This window comes from Corylus avellana, chromosome ca4 (genome assembly GCF_901000735.1).
Source record: "Corylus avellana chromosome ca4, CavTom2PMs-1.0".
In the NCBI taxonomy this organism is placed as follows: Eukaryota; Viridiplantae; Streptophyta; class Magnoliopsida; order Fagales; family Betulaceae; genus Corylus; species Corylus avellana.
The window spans coordinates 33217578-33236530 of record NC_081544.1 but is presented as its reverse complement, the minus strand read 5'-3'; the positions used below and the strand labels follow the sequence as shown (position 1 = coordinate 33236530).

The 18953-nt window shown below is 37.5% G+C and overlaps 3 protein-coding genes across 4 annotated transcripts; all 3 read right to left on the bottom strand.

Moving 5' to 3' along the window:
• Nucleotides 1-1179: 1179 nt before the first annotated feature.
• Nucleotides 1180-2754, bottom strand: LOC132179269 (metalloendoproteinase 2-MMP). Its single transcript, XM_059591968.1, has one exon. The coding sequence runs from the start codon at nucleotides 2323-2325 to the stop codon at nucleotides 1219-1221; it is 1107 nt and encodes a 368-aa protein (XP_059447951.1). The 5' UTR covers nucleotides 2326-2754; the 3' UTR covers nucleotides 1180-1218.
• A 4427-nt stretch (nucleotides 2755-7181) lies between these two features.
• On the bottom strand, nucleotides 7182-11803 carry LOC132177715 (uncharacterized). Its single transcript, XM_059590151.1, has 7 exons — nucleotides 11348-11803; nucleotides 10428-10568; nucleotides 9975-10340; nucleotides 9285-9527; nucleotides 8662-8754; nucleotides 7650-7850; nucleotides 7182-7516 (listed from the first exon to the last, which is right to left on the bottom strand). Exons 1-7 carry the CDS (start codon nucleotides 11681-11683, stop codon nucleotides 7304-7306), a joined length of 1593 nt encoding a protein of 530 aa, XP_059446134.1. The 5' UTR covers nucleotides 11684-11803; the 3' UTR covers nucleotides 7182-7303.
• Nucleotides 11804-12687: 884 nt separating this feature from the next.
• On the bottom strand, nucleotides 12688-17506 carry LOC132178711 (uncharacterized). Of its 2 annotated transcripts, none has more exons than XM_059591227.1 (11): nucleotides 17074-17506; nucleotides 15860-15973; nucleotides 15668-15786; nucleotides 15512-15561; nucleotides 15337-15437; nucleotides 14803-14887; nucleotides 14181-14289; nucleotides 13787-13958; nucleotides 13539-13610; nucleotides 13256-13369; nucleotides 12688-13121 (listed from the first exon to the last, which is right to left on the bottom strand). In XM_059591227.1, exons 1-11 carry the CDS (start codon nucleotides 17173-17175, stop codon nucleotides 13029-13031), a joined length of 1131 nt encoding a protein of 376 aa, XP_059447210.1. In that variant the 5' UTR covers nucleotides 17176-17506; the 3' UTR covers nucleotides 12688-13028. The 2 variants fall into 2 exon arrangements, with proteins under 2 accessions (XP_059447210.1, XP_059447212.1); XM_059591229.1 differs by having other exon boundaries at nucleotides 15512-15558.
• Nucleotides 17507-18953: the final 1447 nt, after the last annotated feature.

Here is an 18953-nt window from a genome sequence, read left to right as displayed (position 1 = left end):
TGCCTCTCTCGTTGGCAAATACAAGGAGAGATCAAGAGTGATAACCGGAGGAGGAAAACCAGTGGAGTAGAAAAAAACATAAAATAAAAATAAAAAACTCTAAAAGGAAGTCGGAATCTTTTTCGAGAAAGGGAAAAAAAAGGGGAAGTTAACAACTACGTGCCTTCAATCATCATTACCAGCTTGCTCTACAAAAACCAAGATTGAGATTTCCCCACAATTCCTTAGAATTACGCGGAATTGCAATTTCTTCAATTTAGGTTGTTCAATTTGAATGTTATCATTTTCTGTTTAAATTAATCTATATAAGCATTAAATATAGAAACACGAAAAATAAAAAGTTTTAAAGGTGGGAAATCTCTACCCCTCACCCTTAAAGGAGTGGCTAGAGATACCGACCACCAACCCCAAGAAGGTGGCTCACTAAGGTAGGCTAGGTAATTAAACTACATTTTTTCGACCACCATAAATGCTTAAAAAATTGACTAAAGGACCCAGGCCTAACCCTAATTAGAATATAGGAGGAAGAAAAAAAACAAAGACTTAACAAGATCATCTAACAGTTGTACCAACATTCATAACTTTTTTTTTTTAAAAAAAAAAAAAAAAAAACAACAACAACAACATTCATAAATCATAAACCATGAAAGTTCATAAGATCAATAGGAAAGCACCAAATTTATAATATTTTGGATTAAATTTAAATCCCCGAATTGATTCACCGCCATTCATTGTTTTATTTGACACATTCCAACTAATCCCATCAAATATTTTATTCCGATCACCATAAATTCTAATTTATATATATATATATATATATATATATATATAATCAATTTAACTGTGATCATCCCTAAACCTATTCCAAATCCAACGGCAGTTATCAATTTAATCTCTCTTTGTATGTGCAGGTTGCTCGAGGAGAAAGAATAAGTCCACAACACCCTATTGTAGCCTAGAGGAGTTCGTTCCCAAACGTATAAAGTGAGAAAAAGTTCCAATTCGAACGAAATTGAAGAAGAAGAATTTTAGAGAAGGCGAAAAAGAACAATAATACTACATCGTATAATATCATCAATCAACTGTGTATAAAAACAATCATGTACAACTCAGTATAGCAAAGTATCATATCTGATATCCCTCCGTATCACTAACCCCAAAAATACAAAAACAAAGGAATAAATTTTAAAAATTAAATAAATCGAAAATGAAGTAAAACTAAAAAAGCAACAACAACCCAAATCCGACGGTCAACAAGGCCCTCATCGCCCACATGGAGCCCGAAATGTTGGGCGCAGCATTGCTATTGTCCCTCTCCTCAGCGCCAGCGGACGGAGTAGAAGAACCGTTATAACTGGGGTTTGCACCGTACAGCTGCTGAATGCCCGTGACATCGTCGCTGGCCAGCTCGACCTTCCTGCTCCGCGACGAGATCGTAGGGTACATGATCGCTTCCTCCTCCGAGGAATGTCCGAGCCCTAGAAGATGCCCAATCTCGTGCACGGCCACCGACTCCAGGTCCACCGCCGAAGTCTCCGAGGATGTAGTCACGTCACCGGAGACCACCCAGGTCTCGGCGCCATCCAGGTGGAGCCGCCCGCTCGTCGGCGAGAACGCGTGTGCCAGCGTCCCCAGCACGCCGTCGAACGGCTCGCCGTCGCCGTGGTCCCCGACGAAGAACCCGATCTTGATGTCCGCGTCGTAGAACGATGCCGTCTGCGTGAAGGTCAGCGTCGTCACGGTGGACCACCGCTCGAACGCGCGGGTGAACACGCTCTTGACGTCGTCCGTGAGGTTGTTTTCCGGCTCGAAGGCGTAGGTCAGGTCCCGCCGGCTATCTGGCCAACGCGGCGTTCCGGGGAAGAAGCTGTAGTGAGAGACGGTATGGAAGTGCGTGGCGTTCGACGGAGACGTCGTTTCTTTACCGGAGTTCATGGTCGTCGAGCCATTGACGATGTCGGGGACCCCGCATCTGGGCCGCACAATCTGTTGGAGGGTCCGCTCGTCGAGCTCGCCCGTGGCATTGAGGTTGAAGTTCTTCTGGTAGGTCTCGAGGGCGAACCTGAGAGCGTCGTCGAAGTCGTCGGTGAATTCGGACGAGGAGTTGATGTAACCAAAGTGTTTCAGGTAGTTCTTGAGCTTCGACAAGCCGTCGACTTTCTCGCCGGGGTGGCACCCGGAGAAATTCCGGAACGCCTCCCACGCGCCGCGCGGGTGGTTAAACGACGGCGGTATCGATGAAATATTGGGGTAGAAGTGAGCAGAGATTGGAGTGGATGAGACCGTGAGACACACTGCAACAACGAAGAAGTAGATTAATCTCATGTTTACAGGTGAATGGAATTGAGAGAATAGGTTTTGTGGATAATGGGAAATCGAAGAACGCAAGAGCACGGCTTATTAAGAGATCGAAGAAGGAGAAGAAGGTGGGTGTTGAAATGTTCATATGTTGTATGTCTCTGTCTCTCTGAGGTGTTCGTCAAACTCAATTAATTTTAATTTCCACGTATTTCTGCGTGTTGAAAAGTCCGCTTGAATTTTGGAAGTTTCGACGATTCCGTGGCGGGTTAATGTACGGGGGCGTACTGGCGTGCTTCTCTAAACGACGCCGTTATAATGTATCTAGCTCCTGATACGAGTCATGTTTTGGTTTTCCCACTCTACTGAACGCCGGCGTAGATTCCGTTCCCATACACGTAGGGGTGAAATTAGAGGTGGAAGATTGAACTTTGCTTCCAACATCTTAAATTGAAACGGAAGCTATGAACTTTGAGGTAATAATGCTATTTTGACTAGATAGATAGATCAGAAAGTAATTTACAGTTGATTTTATACATACAAAATATGAAACATTGCTAAATTAATTCTCGTGCTATTCTTTTTTTAAACAAAATCTGTACTGGTTAATTCTCCGTTACGTGTTGATATTTGACTTTCCCGTTTAAAACATGTGTGTCAAAGGGGGCGACGATATCATGAATAGACCAATGCCTACAATTTTGTTGACTTTTGATCCCTGAAGTTAGTGTCAAAGAGAGGGGATGGACATTGGTGAACAGCCTTGGTCAATTGCTCTATAGAGAGCCACTGTAGAATCAACTATCATACACGTGGACTGATGTTACAGGTTTGGAAACTGATCAGATTTCCGAAGATACTTTGGGCCAATCAAATATATTTGCTTTGCAAATGGGTCACACCTCTAGTTTCTTTGTCATTCTAGAAGGTAATGTTAGATGTCCGTAAGAATTAATGCTTCTAGTTTGGGGGCGTCCAATAGAAACATGAGGCATTTTGCTGCATATTATTTTAATTAATAATAATTATCTCACATGGAGATCAGACAACACAAAGACTATTTTAATTGAAATGAAGGATAAACTGTTAATGAAACTTTGATTTTAATATTATATTAAATTATTATTTATCTCAAAATTTAAAATGGTAAAAAACAATTAAATAAAATCTAAAGAAACGTGTCAATTTAATAGAATGGATTGTGGGAATCTCCCAACCTAGCTTGGAGAAAACAATTTTCCTAATATAAAAATATTATGCTAATACGTGCAAGAAAATGTTCTAATACAAAACATAAAAGAGGATGCTTGAAGAAGTAGATAGAAGGTGATGGGTTTGGGAATCAAAACTCGGCAACATATTGGATGATTTAGTGGCTAAAAAAAAAAAAAAATTCCAATCCACTGATCATATAAAATTTGCCACTGAATTCTTTTTCTTCAACTAGTTATATTCCCTCAACCAACATTATATGAATAATTACAAAGCAGATAATTAAGCAATAAATTATCTTTACTTAAATCATATTTAAGTGGTATATAATTAGTATTTTTTTTGGTCGAATACATCTATGGAACTTAATTTCCATATATCCCTGCCATAAAGTAATTAAACAAAGATTATCTCTAAAAAAAAAAAACAAAAGCAAAGATCAAACAGTTTGAATTTTTAAAAATTTAAATATAAAAAAAGGTGAAGCCCAAGATAACTAGCAAGCAAGCATGCTCTCACGAACAAAAATTAGTTACAAATTAGTTTGTATTTTTGTAATTATTTCATACAAACTAGCTGTGACATATGTCTCTTAGCATATAAAACATGTACTTTTCACGTGTCATTTTATTATACTAATTTGTATAAATTAATTACAAACTAATTTGTAACTTGTCCCAACGATGAACTGTCAGTGTTATATATATTAATTCTTTTTTAAGGAAAATGTTTACAATTTTTTTTAACAGGAAGACCGCTTGGTAAAAGAGTGTGTGGTATTTGTACATTTTTCTGTTTATGCCAATTGTATACATCTCTCATTTTAGAGTGAATTGTTATCGTGGCATATATATAAAACAAGGTTAGCCGCCTTCATGATCAACAAGAGAATTAAGCAGAGAAAACGTGGCTTCCAAACATCCCCACACCTTCGATGACCAAAATTAGCAAAAAGTCTTCAAGAGCCCAGAAAATCCTTGTCCCTCCACGAGACTTTCTTGTCCGCTTTTGGTTTGTGAATGGAATCAAAGGGCTCGTACGACACCTTGTGGTCTGACCTATGGGGCTACAGCATTGACCCTGACCCACTCCCCGGGACCAAGAGGAGCAGTGGTGTTGCTGCAACTGCAAAGGCTAAATATTCCAAGAAGTCGGACGAGGACGATCACCTTGGCAAAACCACAACGGCGGCATCCACCGGCGTGAAGAGAGCTAAACGCGGAGCCTCTGGGGGTCTTTTTTGGATCAAGGGCAGATTTTCAAAAGCCTTCCGGCCTAAGGTTCGGCCGGATGCCAGGCCCTACCCTCGCCTTCAGAAAAAGCAACGCCGTTTGCTTGGAATCAACACGTGTCGGTTAGCTGTAGTGGTCAACATTCTGACTACGGGACCCACACGTCCGGCTCCCGACCGGAACCACAAAGAACCACGGCTTGGTCTTTTGTTTTCTTTATTGTAACTTCGTAGCGGGATTTGTCATGGGTTGTTGTATACGGATAATATATAAGAAAGAAATTAATTTCATTTTCATGAATCACAGTTTTGATATTCATTTGCAATCTTCTTTTCTAGTCTTTGAAAGACAAACTTCAGAGGCTACATATATAATGGAAATAAAATAGTCATCCAACAAATTTATCTAATTCAATATATATATATATGCTATATAGCCTATTCCTACCCACATACATCATGTCTTACGTTATGTACCTTTGTCGTTGCCTTGTTTGCCAACTGCTCCTTTCTATTTTAACACTTGCTTTGAAACATATAACTATATAAGAGAAGGTTCATTCAATTTGACTAATATTATTTTTTTGGAGGGGAAGAAGGTTCCTTCTATTGTTTGACACAGATTTTGTTTGAACGCACTCGTTTTGATTCGTTAACGACAAAAAGGCTGCATCCATAAATAGACCCTATTTTCCGAAAATAATTGAAGCTTCAAACGAGTTGGTCTTCTTTCTCTATCTTAAGAAAAATCCTTTCCTCCTTCAAAAAAACAAAGAAAAATCCTTTCCTTCTGCTTGTCAAATTGTCATGGAGTCAAACGGCGCGAACGGGGCCTCGTGGGCTGATCAATGGGACTACAACCCAGACCCGGTTCCTGATGAGACCAAGAAGAGCCATGGTGCTGGTGGTGGTGGTGGCGCGAGGGAAAAATATTCGAGAAAGGTTGAAGAAGGGTTCGGGAAAACTAAATCGGCCGCATCAACCGGCCTGAAGAAGGTTAAGGGAGGAGCCTCCGTCGGTCTTCATTGGATCAAAGACAAGTGCCAGAAGACCACCCAAAAGCGCTAGCTAGCTAATGCCTCCTCTGTCATGCAGCATGGATATTATGATATTACCATCATCCTTTTGTTTTTTGGCCTTATACAATATTCGTCCTAATTCTTTCCTTTCCTCTTTTTATTTGTATAAAAAATAAAACTTCTTCTTGTTGTAAATGAATTTGATTCAAAGCCAGATTAGTTTAAGATCTATATACGCTTTTGTGGGGTCCGTGATTTTGAGAACTCAGGCTATTTTCATTTTTTAAAAAAAAATTTAATATTAAAAAAATAAAAATAAAATAAAATTGCCGGCGTGCCGTTCTCTTTTACTTCACCCCGCTTTGTGCCTTTTTTTTTTTTTTTTTTGGGTTAGTGAGAAGGGAAAAAAGACCAGAATCGGTAGAATACAACCCAACAAATCATATCATCATCATTGACATTCGCATGATCTCTTAGAAAATTATGAAACAGATTTTTCTTTTGCAATTAGGGTTGTTGACTTGTTGTTTATCAGATTGTGTCGGAACAAGATCTGTGAATACAACCCAACAAATCATATCATCATCATTGACATTCGCATGATCTCTTAGAAAATTATGAAACAGATTTTTCTTTTGCAATTAGGGTTGTTGACTTCTTGTTTATGGGATTGTGTCGGAACAAGATCTGTGAATATAACCCAACAAATCATATCATCATCATTGGCATTCGCATGACCTCTTAGAAAATTATGAAACAGATTTTCTTTTGCAATTGTTGTTGACTTATTGTTTATGGGATTGTGTCAAAACAAGATCTGTGAATACAACCCAACAAATCATATCATCATCATTGACATTCGCATGATCTCTTAGAAAATTATGAAACAAATTTTTCTTTTGCAATTAGGGTTGTTGACTTATTGTTTATGACTTGCCGGTGACTTGTCACAGCTCGAACGAATTGTTCTTTGTTTTCCTCACCAGATGAGATGTGTGAACATTGTGAAGCAAAGAGTTGCACAATCCACAAATCGGTTGACCCATTAATAGGAAAAATTGAGAGCATTTCCAATAAATTTCCTCTAAATTGGGCTGAAAATTTCATGTGCTTTTAATATGTTAATTATAAAATATGTGCTGCTCTCGTGGCAAATTTATAATCTGGGTTAACAGAAATTCTTGAAGAAAATTTTGGTATATCTTAACCGTAACTCTGAGGCAGTTGCATGTATGAAGCGTTTGCATAGAAAGAAAGAGAAACAACTTTCCCTTCCAGGAGTTGCTCCATCAAGTTTACTGATTCAATATTTTTTTAACAAACCCTAATAAAAATGTCTTTCCCTCTAACATCAGATATGTACATTTATTTAATCTCTCAAGTGGAAACTAAAAGAACATATTAGTGATTCATCCCACACATGTTCCAAGGATATTCCATAGACACATTTGCAACTACGTACAGAAGTCATATCATACATGTATAAAAGCAGCATAAACGCATGCTTGAGGAACAACACAAGCATGTACAGTGAATTTCGAATTTAACATTGAACGGGCCTATCATAATTAGGAGGTAAGGAGGGGCAGTTCTCATTCATGTTGGCATATGGCTCTACCGTGTTATACTGAGGCAATTCCATCCAATACTCGCCAAGAATCTGGCAGAATGGGAGCCGTCCATCCACATTGTTGCACCAACTTGGAAGCCGTGTTTGGTTATCATCAAATATCTTAAGCATATATGCGTCACGAATCTGCAACAAGGGATAAGAGCCCATGTCATATACACTATACAGTGACCATGATGAGAAAAGATCCAATGGAATACAACCCCCAAAACAATAGATTAAAGAATAGAGAAAGAGGAGATTCAGAAATATGACTCACAGTAAACTCGGTTACTTGAATAGAACTAGAAACAGGCCCGAAAACTCCAGCCTCTTTATACATCGAAAGGATAAATGCGACGCAGGTTGTCGATTTCCCATCGCTATATACCCAATCATCTTGTTCTGGAATGGTAAGCAATTGATCAAATGCTATGCCGCGCTGTTCAGTTTCAGCCAGCATTTCATATAAGTCCAAATCCTGAAAGAAAACAAACAGGTCTTAAATGAGAAGCGACATTCAATATGGAGCAAGAAGCTAATAAAGGAAAAATTTGCCAATAAAAAGTCACTTGAGCATTTTGTACTAAGACTACCACAAAGTTACTTCTGGCCAACCATTTTGACAATTAAACAGATCGGTACTGCTTAAAATTTCCATCCTATGTGTAAAGTCATCTAGTTTCAAAAAAATGCTCATACCACCAACTTCTGTGGCACTCGAAACATATTCTATATATAAAACCAAGAACACAAGAACTCATAACCTCTGTATTTTTCAATATGAAATTCCATCTCTGTATTTTTCAACTATAAGGAAGCTAGTCAACGGTCAGGGAAAGAAAAGAGATAAGGCACCTAATTCCTAATGAGATCCATTGGCTGGCATACATTATTAAGAGACAGAGAGAGAAAGAAAAAAAGCTCCCATACTGGTACTGCCCATTATCCATCTTTGACAACGTCAAATATCTCTTCATATTGCCTGTTGCAGATGTACTTCTTTGGTGCCGTGTCACTAAATTCCACAGAACATAAATATTATCTTCAAACACAGCAATGGATGCCAATTACAAATGATCCTCATAATAAGGAGATAGAACTCATGATAGATATGTTGAACAGTCTATCAACATTTCAAAGCAAGATATTCATTGGCTTATAAGCAGTTTTCCACTTAATACTTCATTTGTAGGTTTCTTGATGATGCATCATACACCCAGGTTGACTAATTTTTATTTGAATAAATCCCCATAAACCGTAAAATGAATGACCTATATGAACGCAGCTACCTCAGTCCCTAGTCGCTTGTTTAGAGCTTCATTCCACATATTTGCAGCATATGCTGGCTGCATCCTAGTCCACATAGACATGACAGAAATGACCTGCAAACAGAACCAGCCAGTGTAAAACTACTGCAAAATTCTCAATGCACAAACCTATGAAGTACATGCTTAACTGTACTAGAGGTGCATACTGGATTAAATATATTCTTCTTCTTTGAAAAGTGTAGCGGGGAAAACTGAGAAACGATACCTAGTATGAACGTGAGAGAAACATTGACAACTATATATGGGTAAGATAATCATGCAAAGCACCTTTTTCATATATCAAATTGTTGACAAAAGATTATAACAATAATGTACTGTATGTATCAATATACTCACCTCTAACTCAACTATTGGAGTCATTCAGAAATACATAACAAACACCCACCTGAGCAATAAATTAACCACAATGCCAAAGCAGAGATAAACATCGTTTCACAATAGCCTTGCAAAGTTAATAACAACTCCATATATGAACCATTTGTCGAGAAAGGATGTGCAACAACATTTTCATAGCACTCAATACCCTCCATGGAAACACAAGTTCAATAAAGCATATTTATATTATAATCAGTGAAGATGTATACCAAGTGAGCATCAAGAGGTGGAGGATAGTTGTCAGTCACAGTGTCAATCCAACTAAATATCATGTTGTGATAGCCATATGGCTTGCCTGCCATGCTCCGAGCATATTCCCATGCTGCAGTGGAGTTGAACTTTGCACGCAACTCCGGATGCAAGGGAAGCAAGGCTATCTGCGGATTAGAACTATCCTTTAGTGCCAACTCCCACCATTCATCCCATGGAATTACCACTATAATTTCTTCACCCTGCAAAGTCAGCAGAAGTATGGTGGAAAGACGAATCAATCTGCGGGTGACTAAAAAAGAAAAGGAGAATACCCTCAGAATACTGTTGAAATCCAAAATCCATTCAAATAATTTCAAAATATAATTGAAGGAATGGATAAAAATCAGAATGATATCCACCTAGCACAGTACTCCTGAAGCAAAGTAGCAAACATCATCTACAAGCATGTGTCCGCATGCTAAAATATATGAGTGGTAATGTAGGCATTATTTCATTCTCATGCCCGGAGTCACCAACCCAAAGACTACCCATTTCATCCTTCAAACAAACTGATGTATGACCAGCAAAAGCACATTCTACAAGCAAGTGTTCACATGCTAAAATACATGAATGAACAGAAACACACATTTTACAAATTTTTACCTATATTAAGTGGTAATGTATGCATTATGTCATATATGTCATACCTTTTCATTCTCATGCCCAGATTCACCAACCCAAAGATTACCCATTTCATCCTTCAAACAAACTGCTGTATGACCAGCAGAAGCACCGGTTACCCATTTTTCTAATGTCTCAAATCCACCCCAACGACCACGGATCTTTGATACGGCTAAGAAATCACCAGAATGAACATCATCAGGATTTATAGTTGCAAGCCAAGGCTGAGGACGTTTTTCAAATGAGGCACCCATGTGCTTCTTCAAGAAATCTATGTTAGCATTCTGACCCCATGCAGTGTTCGAAAACAAAGGCAAGACATCCACTAAAGAAAGCAGGGTCCCCAGCATTCCTGATGGCATAAGAAATACAGAAATCCCATGCTGCTTAACCTGCTCAGTAGAGTCAACAATATCACCTTTATGCAATGATACTCAAAAGCACAAGATCTAAACAAACAATAGAGAAAACAAGCATACATATTCCAACTCTGCATGCTCTTCCCACGAATCAAATTTCAATGTATGTTCTCTAGCAGAGAAGTAGTAATCCCATGTAATCCTGTAGGGCGTTGCAAACACATACAGATCCATGCAGCTCCAGCTGTGCGCTTCTGATGTCTGTAGGAGCAGAAAGTCAATCCAGGGAACCTTAGCATACTATCAAGATTAAAACAAAAACAAAAATTGAGAGCTTGGTTGATTAACCAATCTACTAAACACTTTCTGTACTTCTGATGTGCATTTTCCAAAGAAAATCAACACAGCTTCAACCATTTAGTACTAGCTGATTCAACTTGATAGCACCACCAGTTATAAATCTAACTTATGCCACATGCGGCGCAATCTATTGAAGTGTAAAATTATGTTTTTGGTCAGTCCCCAGCATAGGTGATACATTAAACTAGATGGTTGTACACTAGGCCAATAAGCAATCCGTTTCTGCTACACACCTTATCTCTCTACTGCAATATGTCACACCTAATTTTTTTTTGGAAGCCCAAAATGAGAACATGGAAGTTGGAAAGATTAATACAAAACGCCACCTAAATACGAGAAGATAAGATTAACAATCAGAAGGCCTCAAATTTTTTTTAAAAAATCCTTATTTTACAGCCCAAATTAATATGAGAATCTAAACATTTCAACTACTGGATTTATTTATTCTGCTTCTATAATTATTTTAAGGAAACAAATGCTCTTGAGAAATAACAAATTTAATAACTTTCCAAAAAAAGAAAACAAATGCCTTCACTTTCTTAAAAGTCAATCTTGAATCGGTATCCAATTCAAGTTTCTTAATTGCAACGAACTACAACTGACAATCTCTATTCAACCAAATTACACAATACAACACATAAAAAACCACGACAACAATCACGATCGTCAAAAACCCTGACCTTGAGATAGAGGACGCCGCCTCCCAAGCCCTCCTGCTCGTCCCGGTCGCCTTTGGTGAACTCGAGGCGAGCCTCGTTGCCGTAAAAGCACGCTCCCTTCCACTCAACCGTGCTGTTGTATGGACTCACCGATCCGACGAAAGCCGGCAACAAGTCCACGGCGCTGTGGAAGTTGTTCAGCACCGGCCACGATATCTGATGTGGCAGCACGGGAAGCACGTCCTTGACCCAAAACGGCACCTTCAGAGCGTGCCCGAAATCCACCCCGAACCCTAGCCCCAAAACGCACACTATCAGCGACAGCCATACGGAGGATAGGTGTGGGAGGAGGGACATGGATAATAGAAAACCCTAGGACTTGAGAATTGGGGATGGGGATGGGAAGGACTGGAATTTTGATCTTCTACTCTTTCCGTGCGGTGCGGGACTACTTGGCTTTGTTTTTCTCGTTGTTATTGCTGTCGTTTATGTCGTTTGTCGTTGTGAGTTTAGAAGGAGGAGGAAGTTTCATTCTTTGTTCCACGTCAAGGGCAATAACTTTCCCCTTTTTTTTTTTTTAAGAGAAACATTCAAAACTACATTTTTATCCTGCAACTCTTGAATTTTCTTTTACAACTATAAATTTTTTTTTTTAAAGGTTTTTTCAACTACAATTGATTTATGTCCTCAATACATAACTCAATCGATTGAAACCACGCCTAATAAAGTAGAGGTCACTAGTTCGAAACTTCAAATCCTTTTATCCCTCTTGTGCGGACATATCAAATAAATAATAATAATAATAATACTATTGATTTACAGGTTAATTAACTTAGAAATTTTCTCATAAGATAAATATTTACTCTACTTTTTATCCTACGAAAATTGCAAAGGCAAAATAAACAACCCATTTAAAAGTGCATTTGAAAAAACTTAGCTTTCAATTTTTATATTTATTTTTACATTTTCAAATTACAGACAATGTGGTACATTTTTTAAAATATCACGATTTTAAAAGTTGATTTCCAATTTTACCAAACACTTGAATGAATTTATTTAAAAATGTATTTTTATTAACTCTGCAAAATTACTATTTTTTAAAAACCGTCTATTTTAAAACTGCCAAACAAAGCAAACACGTAATTTACGAATTTTCATACTTACTTGATCATTTGCTTGATATTGACATGATACTACCGATTCCCTTATTGGAAGTAAGCTAAAATCTACAAAGAAAATGTCCAAACGTCGCCACCTTCGACCAAATTCACCCGTTTTAAAGGTCAAGTTCGAAAGGTCATGGCATAAATAAATAAAGCTCTTTGTGTAGAATAAAAGCGAGAAAATGAGAGAAACAGATAAGAGCCAAAGAACCATTGACTGCATATCAATCGTGTTGAATTAATGTTGAGAAACTCCTAGATCTTCCTTTGAATTCTTTTTTTTTTTTTTTTAATTTTTTTGATTGGATAGGTATCTTGGAGTGTATATATAGTTAAGGTTGCATCAAGCCTCTTGATCTTGATCAGCAGAGTAAGGCAGGCACATGGTGAGCTCTTGCAAAAACCCTTCATGAAACCTCCGGAGTAAACATGTCATATATGCATTGATAACCAAGTGAAGTGATGGTCTGATTCAAGAGCTCCGGAAATCCATCTAAAGAAGTCAACGAAGAGTCCTCAAACTGACGTTTATGACCATTTCAAATCCCAAAAAGGAAGCAATTGCTATAGCAAGGAAGAAATAGAGCACTGTTTTCAACCACCATTGGCTGCCTGAATGGGTTTATTTGAATCTACAAGGCAGAAGCATCATTTGGAATCAAATCAAATTCAGCAGCAAAATTCAATGCTTTTGAATGCAATGATACACAGTAGCTTAGAAAAGAAGAAAAAAAGAAAGAGAAACAATGGAGCAACATGGACATACAGGAAATGTGAGAGGATGACCAGTTACAGTGCTTATGCAACAAGCTCCAAGATGACAAGCTTCTTCACAGTAATCGGAGAAGATTGCTGGGACATTAATCTCCTTTATTAGCTCCTGAAATGCACATCCAAGCAACCAGAAGGATTGAGAGAAAAGAAAAATATATAAGGCTAATTCAGTTCTAAGTTCACTGATAAAGGTAACGGCTTCCAGGTAGGTTAGCTAACACAGCCAAACATATACAAACAGTGAGGCTGCGATGTTTAGAGTATCAAAGGCATACAATTGTTGGCAACCAACTTGCATAAGCAGCAATGCCAGCATTTGGAGCGATCACCAAATGAGGAGAGAAATCCTGTTTAAATAAGTCAGGAGTTACTGCCCAAAGGAGAATCAAGCAGACAAAAAAGCATCAATGATAGAATTTAGACAGACAACTCGAGTACAAAAGACATAATCTAACATGAGTTTGAGTGTGTGTGGGTGTGCATGGGAGTGTCCGTCTATCGAGAGATAGATCAAGAAAGAGACCTTTGCTATATCCCTATAGCGGTCATGATAAAAACCTCTTCGAAGCTGCAATGTCACTTTTGACGTTCTACTAGTTGGTACATCCCAGCTCAAATTCTCACTTAAAGATTTGCAAATGCAATCCGCCTCAAGGCAATGAGCATAATTGAAAAGATTAATCCTCTCACCATCCCTGTTTTTAACCCAGTGCAGGAAAAAGAAAAATAATATGGTTAGCAATAATGTTTTTATGTATCACAGTTTTTTTCAATAATGTTTTAGTATCATAATGGTTAACGCAGAATGGAACGCTTTAAATGCTAACTAAATTTATCTTCATGGGCTGAAGTTCTACTAAAAACTACTCAACTAAATGAATCTTCATAATACATCCATTACGAAGTGCATAACTGACCTATTTTGTGGAATTGAAGGTCCGACAAGCTCTATATGTACATGCACACCAGGAAAAAGTGCATGCAACTCTGTGAAGACAGCGAGCTGCAAAAGCTCCTTCTCAGGCCCTGTAAATAACAAAAGTTTCAGTGAAACAATGATGTTATTATAGATGATCAACCCCCTTGTCATTACCAAAAAGGCACATAAGACTGTTCCAACAGATGCCATCAGCATTTTGTAGAAATCATAAGCTTAACACAGGATAAACATCATGTTTTAATAAAATCTTCGTACAAACATTTTTTACCCCAACTCAAGTAAACCACTGTACTTATTACAGTAAGACTTATAGCAGTTGTAGGGATGTTGGGCACAAAGTTCATCTGCTATAAACCCAATTTCACGTCCATAAGCATAAAACCATCATATTAGAACATTTTTCACCCCAACTCAAGTAAGTGCCATACTTGTTACAGTAAGACATATACAACTCATAGGGAGGTTGAGCCCAAAGCTCATCCCCTATAAACCAGTCTAGCGTCCATAAGCATAAAACCATAATATTAGAAGAATAGTGAGAGACAACAAACATTAAATTTTACTGCTTGCAGAGTGGACAATTGAAGGCAACAACATACCTAGATAGTGTATATAAAGTTTGTCCCTTATTTCAGGGTTTGAGCTTCCCAAAACAGCTTGAGTGGCATGATATATCGTAAGTGGCTGAAAAAATAAAACATATGAATATTTCTGATGAAAACTTCAATATCCAAGAAAAAGCAATTAGTTAAGATTGTGCTTGGATTCATAAATCTTTAGGGGATAGATGTGAATTCAACTTTTTGGCATGATTAGCAGCCAAAACATAAACCACAATACTGAGGATTGAAATATAACAGAGAGCTGCTTGTAATTCAAATCACAGATTTTAACATTATATTCCACGAAGGATCCTAGAAGCAGCCCAACAAATTAAAGATTCCAAAAGGAACATTTTTTTTTTTGCATGTAGCAAAAACATAGGTGTGTTGATTCCTCATGCATGTTTCCATCTTTGCCACATAAGAAATAGTGTAGACTGATCTTTCAAAAAAAAAAAAAAAAGAAGAAGCATAGTTGAACATGAGTAATATAAATTCCAACTCAACTGACTGGAACACAAAATATTATACCCAGTGAAGAAGCAAAGCAACAGGTGAATGAAGCGGAATGCACCTCCACTCATAGTAGTCTTTCCAACTACTTAACTGCTTTGATATTGGAGATACAGGCTCTGCATGTTCATATTGTGAATTAAAAAACATCAACTTCTACCCAAAACAAAGAGCCAGAAGCAAAAGCTGATACCATTACATGGGCACAAGATTCTCGGAAGATGCCAAACATCATTTGACCTGCTAATGAAAAAAAATTGGCCAGAATTAAGAAAACAAGCATGATCATATAATGTGGAGAATTCTTTATGTACGAAGCAGATATAAAAGATTAGAAAAGATAGATAACCTAGAATGATCAGAGGAAGTAACTGACTCCCCACAACAGCATTCATACAACCACATTCCCACTTGATGAACGCCCCTTTTGCTCAAGAATAAACATCTAGTCTCCTTCTTTTCAAGAACCTAACAGATTTTACCAAAAGGAGTACATAAATGAAGTCACAAAAATATCACGAATACAATGTGTAATAATTACCTGAAGTGTAGCTTCTTGAGAAAATGTAAAGGGAAAGTCATTCAAGACATCTACGCATTTCATTTGTTGTTCTAATCTTTTGCACTCTTCTTTATGATCATTCCAGTGCAAAATCTAAAGGCAGAAGTTGAATAATAGCTTTCAGCCAAAGAAAATAAAAAAGACAATATAAATAAATTTTAAGAAATAAGAAAAAATCATGATATTGATACCCATATGATTGTTTTCCTTTTTCTTTTTTTTTGTTGGGTACGCAACCATATGAAGGTCTTGTAAGATAAAATACAATATCAACCCGAGTAAATAAACATTGAAACAGTGTTGGACTAAAACAATAACAGGTCCCATAGGTATGATGGGAAGTGTTAACAGCAGCTTGTGGGCAGTCCAGGGAAGTCTTTGAAGACACATACATAATCCTAGTAAGCCACTATAAGTAATCTCTATCTCAAAAAGTTTCAGTCTCACATTAGTGATCGTATTGATACTGAAGTAACTTTTCACCCCAATAAAATCGGAAAGTTACGGATAGTGTAAATATAGTTCATTTTCTTTTAGGCTTGGAACATGACTGATTGCATCTTCAACATAGATATTGAAGTCATAGCAATTATTCATCCCACATAAGTCAATATAGGCAATAATTTGAATTAGGTAATAAGCACAAAAATGTCCAGCAAAAGCATCGTAACCAGCTGTCTCACATTCCAAACCTCGTACGAGAATTACCCAGAGGGCAAAAGCATGAGAGATACTAGGTTGCACTAAAAAACAAACTTTAGGACAAAGAATGACTTCTGAAGGCCAGAAGACCTACTCAAGGCACCTACCGCACTAATCTCAATAACTGTATATTTCACAAGTTTTACAAACACCTACTGTGGCACTCTTCTCACTTGTCAATTCTAGGTTCTGCTCGCTAAAGAGAAAAACTCTTCTCTTGTAGGCATTCGCTGATAAACCGTGTCATCAAACCGTTTCAGTCTAGCTAATTACTAATTAGGAGCCAATTTTCCTTTTCAAGCACACACCAATTCTGCTCAAACTGAGACCGACCTAATTGTTGCTATACACTAAAACAATTACCACTGACAAAGTTCAGAACAACATGAAATCCAATTGGGTGTTTTGTAGAACAACCAAGTTCAGACAAGGACGTGATTGAAAAATACACATAGAATCTAAAGTAATATTAGCTTATGTATATTGGGAACCTGGTGAGAGGAAGAGCAATAAGCAACGGCTCCGCACCGGTCACAGCGCCTTCTGGGTGGGCCTAAACACCGAGTTCCCCTCCCTTTTCCGGCGCACTCCATTGCTTCCTGGGTCACCTCCCTCACAGCATAACTGCCAAATAAAATTCCAATGGTGCAGATTTCAAAATGAAAATCTTGGGCCTGTCTAACTTTGCTCAAATCCACCTTCAACCAGCCCAAAATTATTTCCCACCCTATTTACACTTCTTAAGGCTATAAAATTTGGGCCCCAACAACAAAAATGGACCATTGGGTTAAGGTTTACTCTTGCTTTCATACACATGTTGTAACCATGGCGTCCTTATTATGGAAGATGACTGGGTAAACACAGAAACCAATCTACGGGGCGCTTTCCTTCTGAAGTTAGGTCTGGAGCTAGAGTTCCTGTTGCAAGATTCCACTTTCTCAACAAATCAGACCTTTTTTTTTTTTTTTTGAGAACAAATCAGACCTACCTTTGGGTTAAGTGCTACCTTTTTCTTTCTTTTTTTTCTTTTCTTTTTTTTTCTTTTTATGGGCATATCGACTTCATAGAAACTCTTTGATATTTATTGTCTAAATTATTAACAATCTTAACAAATTTTTAAGATCCGAATTCCAAAAACATCCTCTGAAACACGGTAACAAACATACTTAATTCATAATTTTTCTCTAAACTTAGTTAGTGAAATTTCTTTTAACTTAGCCTGGTAATTAAACTAACATGTATTCATATTTATTTTTAAGTCCATTTAAAACACATGCCATTTTTACAAATGTCCTTATCAATGGGACGAATCCTCTAGTTCCTCAATTTGGGTCAATAAGGATTGCTTCAACACTAATGTGTAAGTTCCCTTGTACGATGATGTGATCAATATCCAAAATCTTGGCTTCTATTGGGATCCACTAAGGAAAGTTAGGGCTACATTTTGCTTAGCATATGCATGCACAAGATGCCATGAACTTCATTCATGTGTGGCTAAGCCTAAATGATTATTTCAACCAATGGGAGTAGGACAAATGTTGGAATCACGGCCCATCTAATGATGACTCTAAAAAGAATATATCAACGGTTAAGTGAAATCATCTTTCAAGGCCATCCAACCGACCCTTTTTCTTCAAAATCTTAACCAATATTATTATTCCGATAATATTATAGCATATCCTTTGATGTACCCCCCACATATCCTATAGTCCTGAAGTGATAAGTGTTTGAAATTTTTGGAAAGATGTTCTGATTACCTGTCTGGTAAAGAGGGATCCAAAGCTCCTGTGGATTTTGCTAGTACAAGAAACAGCATGCAAAAGATGCCCCAAATCACACTCCATTTTGAAAAAGGAGATGCCATATCTTATAAGAAAAAAGAGGGATCATTCACACGGTCATTGTTCTTTTGTTTTTTTAACCCTTTAAAGTTGTTGAAAAAGATGATTCAACCTCTTGCATTTGAACCTTCAACGCATGATCGGATCTGATCCATACAATTAGTTCAATTGGTCGGCCATAACTTGTACTCCCAATATATGATTTAGTTTTGCAACATGGAACATCACCCATACTCATTTCCCGTTAAAAGAAACGATAAGATTGATATTATGATACAAATTCCTTAAAAAAATGAGATGGCTTTTAAAATTATCATTTGATTAAATTCAATAGTGATCAATTAGAAGGCCAATAGTAATTTGAAGAGCTACATCATCCTTAGAGTAACACAATAAAAACTTATAGAATTACTCGGAATACCATGACAACATTTGTTGAGTAATGTTACATACTACATTTTTATGTCACTCGTATTTTATTCATTTTACTGGGTTTATGTGATAGTGCCCATCAGCTCTTAGATTAGCCA